The 9,593-nt window shown below is 42.0% G+C and overlaps 1 protein-coding gene across 1 annotated transcript in view; it reads right to left on the bottom strand.

Moving 5' to 3' along the window:
- Positions 1-265: 265 nt before the first annotated feature.
- The window catches only part of LOC119423937 (katanin-interacting protein), a gene marked incomplete at its 3' end in the record, with an annotated part of 14,064 nt that continues 4,736 nt past the window's right edge, over positions 266-9,593 (bottom strand). Inside the window, 15 exon segments of the mRNA XM_037691368.1 lie at positions 266-426; positions 518-619; positions 704-843; positions 1,638-1,748; positions 2,171-2,235; positions 2,325-2,491; positions 2,721-2,886; positions 2,963-3,140; positions 3,233-3,311; positions 4,022-4,230; positions 4,712-5,479; positions 5,911-6,724; positions 7,545-7,682; positions 7,800-8,006; positions 8,095-8,191. Coding sequence (XP_037547296.1) covers positions 266-426; positions 518-619; positions 704-843; positions 1,638-1,748; positions 2,171-2,235; positions 2,325-2,491; positions 2,721-2,886; positions 2,963-3,140; positions 3,233-3,311; positions 4,022-4,230; positions 4,712-5,479; positions 5,911-6,724; positions 7,545-7,682; positions 7,800-8,006; positions 8,095-8,191 — 3,402 coding nt within the window.

Genomic DNA, 9,593 nt, shown 5'->3' with positions numbered 1-9,593 from the left:
CCCAACTTTTTTGGGATTTGTTGACGCCATGAAATTTGGAAACAACATATTTTTACCTTAAAATGAAACATTCTCTCAGTTTAAACCTTTGATCTGTGATTTGTGTTCTATTCTGAATAAAATATTAGATGTTGGCACCTCCACATCATTGCATTTAGTTTTTATTCACAATTTGTTTAGTGTCCCAACTTTTTTGGAATCCGGTTTGTATATAAAGGCATTTTTGTGGTTATTTGGACAAACGTCCAAGTTAAAGTTAGTGTACCTGATGACATTGTTCCTTTCACGATGTGCAATGTAGACATCATCTGTGAACAGGATGGTGTGGTAAGGCACCACCGGGTCACAGGTAGGTAGAATGCCTCTTGCTGTGTGACTAACGATGTCCAAGATGCCGTTATACACCAGGAGGTCGTCCACCAGCAGCTGCACAGACACGATGGAGGTAAATGTCCAAATGTTAAAAAAAAAATTACAACAGAGTTATGGCTACTCGACAGCAGACTGAAAGGCTTACCCCAAACTCTTTCACCCCTCTTTGAGGTGTCTTTGAGTAGTTCCAGAGTTTGATCATGGACACGGTCGCCGGCTGATCAAAGATGACATAAACACGATTCACCTGCAAGGAAACCAAGAGACATGCTATCAAGTGTTGATCTGAGTCAGCTAACAGTGTTGTGCTTATTCTGACCCACTTCCTCACCGTTCCAGGTAGAACTGGGGCTAACCACATGTGTCTGCCGTCGAAGGAATGATTGACTCCATCTATTAATTTATCTGGAGTCCTTACGTCACCACTCACATTGTCCAGTACATTGACACTGTCTGGAAAAGCTGTAATGTCTGATGGACACATGTTAAAGACTGAAGAGATCTTCTGTTTATCAAACTACTATTTTAACACTTTTGAACAAATTATCACTAGTTTAAGGCCATTGCTCTTCTGCTTGTATATTATTGAACTACATTCAGTTCCATTCAAAATACTTTATTAATCCCAGAGGGAAATTAAATGTTGTATCTCATCATCCTGGTCTCATTAGGAGTTGTTATAGATGCTGATGGCTGTGGGCAGGAAGGATCTGCAGCAGCTGTCTGTCGTGCAGCAGTCCGTCCCCACAGTGGATCTGAAGAAACTGGCAGCAGATGTAAATCCGTCCATCTGGACCCAGCAGGCCCCTTGGTACTCCTGGGCAGCAGGACCACCTGAATGTTGGGCAGAATTCCTCCCCGAGCGATGGTCACTCCTCTCAGCAACTTGTTGAGCTCCACAGCCAGCTGAAGGTGTCGAGGGTTGATCCTGGTCTTCTTGTTGTCATGAGCCGCGTTTCCTGCCAGCTCCAGGATTTTGGCAGTCAGTCACTCGAGCACCTCCTCCAGGTAGACGGAGATGCATCCACGGCACCTCCTTTGCAACTCATGTGGGATTTTGGGGGGATTTACATGAAAGTTGTGATGATGTTCACTGCCAAATGCATGCAGACAGTACCATCATTTACGTGTCAGAAAAAAAGTCTATGAAAGTTTAAAAATGGACTGGAGTCTTCCAGTGAACAGTTGGCTAGAAGGTCCATTTACAGGACAATGGCTGCATTGTTTTGTGTATTGTCCCTGTTGGAATATATAGGAAAGGATACTGTTGTCAGTGAGATTGATCTTCTCGTGGTTCTGGTCATAAAACTCCAGACCATTCAGTCCAATGTAGTATGGGTCTCCCCAGGTTGTCAACAGCTGCAGCTGAAAGATGACTGTCAGGAGATGGTCAAAGAAGTTGCAAGGAGTTTTTCTATCACACAAACAACACCTTCAGTTTTACTTTAGCACATCATAAAACATATGATGAAAACATAATAACTGGACAAAACTAACTACCAGCAAATTCTGTGAGCAAATATATTGGTCTCCATAATGTTATAGATGCAAAAAGGATTTTTCATGATCTGAAAAAGTCTTCAAAAACTGCACTGGAAAAGTGTAAGTGGCTCCAGATCTCACACGCTCATCTAGTGATGGATGGTTTCAGAACAGTTCAAGATGGACAAACATTTTTACTGAAGTAAAAGCTTTTTGGAAGATACAGTTTATGCAAAGTTTTGCACTGTCCTTTTTTGTTATTTAAACAGTAAAAGACAAAAAAAAGGTCAACTTGCTTCACTGTGTGAAAGGATACAACCACAAGGCATGATGGGAGCTTCATAGTCCATGCTGGCCTGTTCCAGTCTCTTAGAGCTATCTCTAAATTAAAATTTATAAAGTTAAACAATAGCACATACAATGTTTACATTTGGACCTAAATTTGCAATAATTAAAATTCTGGTTTGTACTTTAGGGAGTCTTCATTCCTCTTGTTATTGATGGGTTTTTGAAGGAAGTCAACAAAGAGGATTTCTTGGGCAAAGTCAAAGTGACAATGTCCTGGACCTTTCCGGATCAGGAACCCCTCCGCTGGAGAAATGGCAACATCATCTAAGTACAAATGGATGACTTTCACCTAAAACAAGCAAGAAATGTCCACATTTATAAGACATATAGAGCAAAATAATGTTTTTGTAAATCTTCTTTTGTTTGTACACAACGTGCTGTACTTATTTAAAGTATAAATCCTATTTAGCTCACATTTATGTGTCAAAATAGAACAGTCTGGCTAACATATTTTTTTGCAACTGCTCCAAACAAATATGGAGCAAATATGGTTTGAGTCAAGCAGACACAAGTCTCACCCCTCTGTATGAGTCCTCAGGTGACTTGTTGTAGTTCCAGATGCGGAGACCAGCGATGGTCTGAGTCTTGCTGAAGGTAATGTTCAAGATGTGGAGCTCTCCATAGGAGAAAGGAATCAGCCACATGTGATGGTCCTCGGTGGTTATGTTGTGGCCAGTGATGAGCCTGTGGGATGTATGCACACAATGAAGACAGGCTGGTCTGATGATCAAACTTTGGACTTGGATCGAATAGGTCATACTTATCAAGTGTGCGCAAGTCATGTTTGTACTCCGGCAGGTCGTTTAGGTCCCTCGGTGAGGCAGAAATCATACTGAGATCTAAAGGTAAGGGTTCACCATCTTTTCCCACCACCTCCAGTCCTGTCAGGCCCAAATAATGGGAATCACCCCACGTCATCATCAGCTCCAGTCTAAGGCCTGGGACAACAGGAGACAATCACTGTATTAATATCATGCAACATGCATGGCAGGAAAAGAACTAGATAACAGAACATGATTAGTCTACTCACACTTTCCAGTGAACATCCCAGGAACATGTTCTAAGTTCTCCTCAGGCTGACTCACAGTGGGGTTGAGTTGAAGTTTCAACTAAAAATAGATGGAAGAGATTAGCTGAATAGCACTGACTTGTTAACAATTTGGTCAATTTCCATTTATGCTAAATTAGACTTTTCTTAAAGGCAATATAGTTTATACGACCGTTTCACTGTGATGCTTGTGTAGTAAAAATTCTGGTGTCTGTACCAGTCAGCAAAAGTTCTTAAGCTTCCTCTACAGTTTATGGTGTTCAGCTTAAGAGTTTAAGGCTGCACAGACTACCACTGCACCAAACTAAAAATCCCATTCATAAAATGCAAACAAAACACAGAAGGCAAAAAAAGCACCAAGAACAACCACAAGCAGTAGAAGGAAAATGACATGCATGAGCTACTGTCTGAGAAATACACATTTTACATCTAATCACTCGGGAACTACAAAGACACACAAACTCATCAGTCTCATTGGGATAAATCACTACTTTAGTTGTTAATTAACAGTTCACAAACCAGCACCATATTGGCAACTATTGGATTGGTGTGAAATGCTGAACCAATGGGTCAAACAGCAAAACCAGTCCTCGCCTCTATGCTTTTATGTTTTGTGAACTAGTGTTGAAATCATATGTTTGTTAAAAAGTAGACTGAAGGTGTTTTAACTGTGGCCACTTAACACAACCTCCGTTGAACTGCAATGTACATTTAAAAGCATTGGATTAGAAAAATAACGGTGCAAACCTTGACAATGAAGCCTATACTCACAGTGAGGTCTTCCTCTCTGAAACCCGCCTGTGTAAAAGGTCTTTCTTCTCCCTCTCCATCAGCGGTGCATGGTCTCTGTAACTCCTCCTCGTACACCAAGCTCTCTGGACTCTCAGCTTCATTGAGGAAGGTTTCATCGTAACGAGACATGGCCTCTAGAATTTCATCGTCAGTGGTGAAAAGAATAGTGTCTCCAAACTGGTCCAGTCCTGTGATTTAACAAAATAATGAGAGAAAGTGATGGGGGATGTAAAGGTCATGGATGTTTTTCACTTACTAATGTCAAATTGATATAGGACCATGTATGTGAAGACAAAAGAGTCTTTCGGTCTACTCAGAGAGGAGCCTGATAATTGAAAACTGAGAGCTGATTACTCAAGAGATGTGCTGTGAAGCAGAAGTTGTCTTGACCATGCCCTTGTCTGATAACCATTATAAAAAGATACTTCTTTACTGCCTGTGAGCAGACATTGTGAGACGAAGCGACATGCAACATCTTGATGCTTGTTTTTCAACTTCTGCTCCAATTGCAAGATTAAACCTGGGCTAATAAAGATTTTCTAGTTTCCTTGCGTGGTTTAATTTTTTAATGAGTTGATGCTAGAATAATTGAATTATCCAACAGAAAGTAAGTTTAAAAGTAATTGGAGGAGGAAAGTATAAAGTTGTGACATTTTTCTGGTGACATACCATCAGTAAGTGTTCCTGAGGCTTTGGCAATTTCTCCCCTGAAGATACACCTTCCATCCAGCAGCATCTCCACCTCTTTCACCCCGCGGAATGAGTGGATGCGTGACTTGTTGTAGTTCCAAATTCGAATCATGGCAATTTGGTACGAAGCTCCAAAATCCAGAAAGATGGTATGGCTACGACCAGGTGTAAAAGGTGCCAGCCAAAGATGCATATCGTCCTGAGTGCGATTGACACCATCAGTTAGGTTGGTGACCACACGTGGATCTTTACCGTATGCTGGGAGAATGTTGATATCTGGAGGGTTGGCACGAATGTGACAAGGCCTAAGAGGCTCTCCACTGGAGCTGAACACCTCGAGGCCGTTGAGACCTACGTAATGACGATCACCCCATGTGGATAAAATGCTTATTACTAGCTTTTGGCCTTGTGGCAGCACCGGGATTTCAAACTCATCCTCCCGCTCCATGAATGGATCGTCATCAGGGCCTTCGTTCAGAAGCCCCTGAGTGTTTAGGGAGGACAGTGGGCTACTGGGTGCTGCAGTGGGATTTAATGGGAGCGCAGGAGGACCACGTGTCTGCCGCTGAAGAAACTCGTCAAAAATGTCCCCCTCGAAGCCCATGTTGGAGATCCGTCCACGCTGGCATTGGTTGAACTTTGTGAGTGAGTCCCAAGACTCCCTGAGAGTGTCGTCCTGCTGGCTGAGCAGCTGGCCCTGAGAGCTGCTCTGCCTCCTGTTCATGTTCACCAAACACATGGGCTCTTCTGGAAAATGCAGAAAACAAAACAATTACCAATCCTTCTGAGAATAAACTTTACATTTATTAATAACCATCTAACACACAACGAAAAGTGGCTGTCTCAACCTTACAAAGGGTTACCTTAAAAATATATTTTAAAACATTTTGCATGGCTTGGGAAATGAAACATATTGATTAAACTTGTGATTGATGTTCTGAGCTCTAACAGAACCAAGCCTTAAACAAATGGCTTTATGGTTGAAAATAATCCTATTAAAGAATTGGCAAAGTATTTAATTATTTTAAAAAGTACAAAATCTATTAAAACAAAATTTCAATAAATAAGAAAAATAAGTTTAGAAGTGTAGTAACCTCTGAGCAGCCTGACAGGTTACACTTACATAAAAAGAAATAGATAAACAGCCTGTTAGAGTGTGAGGTGTTAACACAGCCTACCTGTGCTTGTCACAGCTGTCGCTCTGTGCTGTTGCTCCTCGCTCTGCCTGACAGCGACTGTGGGGTTTCTGAATGAGCTCCTGCGCCCACTGATGGGCCGGTCTGGCTTCTGCTCTCCCAGTTCTTCAAGCAGGTCGCATTTCAGGTCCAAAGAGTCATCCTTCCATTGACCTCCATTCATTGACCTATCAATCCCCCTGCACACCCGGCCTGGGTTACAGGGCAGCTCTGGGAGCATGGAGGAGGACGAGGCAGAATGTGGGTTAGTTTCTAAAGAGTGCTGAGGTACCAGCCACCGAGGTTTCTCTCTGATGGCCTCACAGCCCTCTGGAGCTGCTCTGTTCAGAGGCTGCAGCCACTGGGGTGCAACTCGAGAGGAGGAAGGCTGGGTGGTAACTGTCTGCTCCACCTGCTGCCTGGGGGAGAGTGGTTCATCTGTGGCAGACAGGTCAAAAGAGCTTTTTTGTGAGGCAGAGCGACGAAAGTTAGTGATGGGTGGTAGTGGTGTATGCGCTTTCTCCTGCATGTCTATCATAGTCTGGCCTGCTGGATCTGCTAAAGCTACTGAACTTTGGTGCCGTTGAGAGCTGCTGCCCTCAGCACTCTTCCTGTCCTCATAGTGCCACGGACCCTGCAGGTTGTGTCCCAAAGACACAGGGCTGGAGAAGAAAGTGTCTGACGCCTGAAAATCTTTCAGATTGATTGTGGTGCTGTAGTCAAAAACCTGGTTGCCGCAGCCCTTCTCCAGCTCACCTTCAAACACAAGTGTGCTGTTCAGGTACAGCTTTATATGGCGAGCACCTATGTCAAGGTCCTGGAAAAGAAAGAACTTTTATTAACCAGCATCGTGAATTTACAAAGATGTCTCACAGATTTACGAGCATTTGACTTTTAGAACACAGTTTTGCTACAAGTTTCCCAGAAAATACCAAAGTTCATGCTCATTAGTCCAGGAAGAAATCCAGCAATGTTCAGTCAGGTCATCTGGATGGTTTCTTTTGTTGCTGAGACGTTTCCCAGAAAATCTTAACATCAAGACAAACTACTGGTATTTATTTTAGCTGCATATTGGCTATAACATTTTAAAAAGTTCACAGTAAGAAATAATTTACTCATTACCATAAGAACTTTCCAGGCCAGACGCAATTAGCAATAACCCAAAGAACAAGTCCAACTCAAATCTGCTTGATCCTCTTGGGCATTAAACTAATTCCGAGCAGAATCTACATCTCACTTACCTAAGATGATCAAGTCCCCATTCACAAAAACAGACATTAAATAATTTCTGATGGTTGTAAACTACAACAAAATGTGATGAGGCTTTTGTGCCTCTCTATGAACAGCAGTGATGCTGAGACAGAAGCTCAGGCTGCACTAATCCTCTGAATGTAATCTCTCTTTGCTCCATATTCGGATCAACTGACTGGCAGCTCAAGCAGCCACAGTTTAAAGAGAACCACTACCCTGACGTACTCTCAACAAATCAGTTTCCCCTAATCTAACGGCAGCGCACAAGCAGTGGAATCCATCTGCCGGGCTCACAGTGAACAACCTCTGAGGTGTAGAACAAACTGGGCTTGCGTAATTAGGGTTCTCACATTTTTTAAGGATATGTTAAATAAAAGTACACATACGGTCAGGCTTCGGTTGTAGTTCCAGATTTTAATACAAGATACTCCAAAATCTGGAGCGTGTTCTGTGTTCCTGATGATAAAGTAGAGCTGGATGGGAGGGTGGAAGGGGCACGTCCACATGTGACGCTCTTTAGTGGTCTGTCGATCCAAGAAGAAGGAAAGAAATAAAGGATTTCATAATCCTTCAACCACATTTATATATTTTATTTAGAAATGTTCTAGACATTCTAACGGGGAGATTTCAGAGAAACCCACCTTCACCTTCCCGTTGACAAGCGCCCCCAGATTTCCTGGATAGTCAACATTCCTGATGTCCAGGTCATGAGGTGAGACGAATAACTTTTTGTTTCTGTGACAGAACTGCAACTCAGTCAGCCCAACCTGCAGCGCGTTCCCCCAGTTTGACAGGATCTCCATGGTAACATACAAGGCAGGGGTGACCTCTGCCGACGACAGCTCTCTCTGCAAGAGAAATGCAAAACCATTGACTGGAGTGACACCCAGCAGAATGGGGATCAGGATTAATCATGCTGAAGTGCTGCTGACTCACTGGCTGCTTGCTGGAGTCAGTTTGAACGCTGTGAGGAATGTTGTGACCTGGTCCAGCTTCTAGGTTCTCCAGGGCTTTCAGCAGTTTCTGTTGTTGCCTGAACAGAATTATCACAAAAATATAGTCTGCTTATTGTGACCTTCATATTAATGGTCGGCAACAGTTTAGCACTACAGCAATTATACAAATACAACAATCTTACCAGGGTCTGCATACTGTCTTTTCTTACTGTTTGGGTTAAATGGATTTATACAAAACTGAAAAATTGTACAGGGTTACCAAACGCACCAAGTTTCATTTCCTCTCTAAGCAGGACTGTATATGTGTTTAACAGGGGTGTAACGGTACACCTTAAATTTTGCTATGTCGGTATGTATTAGAGTCCCAGTTGGGTACAAAAGGTAAAATAAACAAATGCCAAATACTATAGTAATTTTCTTTTTATTTTAAACAAGCAATAACCCTTCCAGACAGAAAAAAAAACCCAAATCACCTGTGCTAGTGAGGAGTGTCTAAAGTATCAGGCACAAGATATGATGTATCAAATGGTATTTCAACATAAAAAAAAAAAAAAAAAAAGTCATATTGTATAGTCTTCCTGTCCAGAGGATCTGCCTTAAGTTAACTTTGTTGGACTGTATAGTCTTATTAATCTAATTTGAAATGTAAACATTGTCTTAGAGGCCATGTGTCAAACAAAAAGTTTGATAAATTACAACACTGAAAGGTAGCCTCTCTCGTTTTAATAAAATATACAAAGAAGCACTTTTCCAATCTTCATAACCCATTTGTGTGCAAGTGGTGCAGCTTCCCACCACACTGGCAGTTAGTGGGTGGAGACAGGACAGCACCTTGACACATCTAATCAAACACACATACTGGAGTAAAAAATGTCACTCATATGATTCTTTGTGAGGTTCTCCTCTAACACAATAACAATGCTCTTTTTCAGTACTGTAGGTAATAAATGTTGTATTTATTGCATGAGCCTCAGCTGAACAAACCTAAAATCTCCAAACTCTTGAGTGTAACATTATCAGAAATGGCTGCTTGTTCTTTTTCTCCTCATCGTCTTTAAAGGCAGCATCGGGGCTTTTCTTGGACAACCTGACAGATTCTCACAGAATTCAAGCTGCAGCTGGAAAACTTGAGAGCTGTTTGTACATGTGCTCCCTCCATGCTCTGGGCTTTAGCCCTGCAGGGGGCTGTACAGTACATTAAATAGCTTTATCATAATAATTTATTCAATTTGTACTGCACTTTACATTTTACAATCTCAAAGTGCTACATTATATTATCTATCTATCCATCTATCAGTCTATCCATCCATCCATCTATCTATCCATCTATCAGTCTGTCTATCCATCTATCAGTCTATCTATCCATCTATCAGTCTATCTATCTATCCATCCATCCATCCATCCATCCATCCATCCATCCATCCATCCATCCATCTATCTATCTATCTATCTATCTATCTATCTATCTATCTATCTATC

Source organism: Nematolebias whitei, chromosome 17, assembly GCF_014905685.2.
Source record: "Nematolebias whitei isolate Nwh7 chromosome 17, NemWhi1, whole genome shotgun sequence".
Taxonomy (NCBI): domain Eukaryota; kingdom Metazoa; phylum Chordata; class Actinopteri; order Cyprinodontiformes; family Rivulidae; genus Nematolebias; species Nematolebias whitei.
The sequence above is the reverse complement of the archived record's forward strand: the minus strand, read 5'-3'. Positions and strand labels throughout refer to the sequence as shown.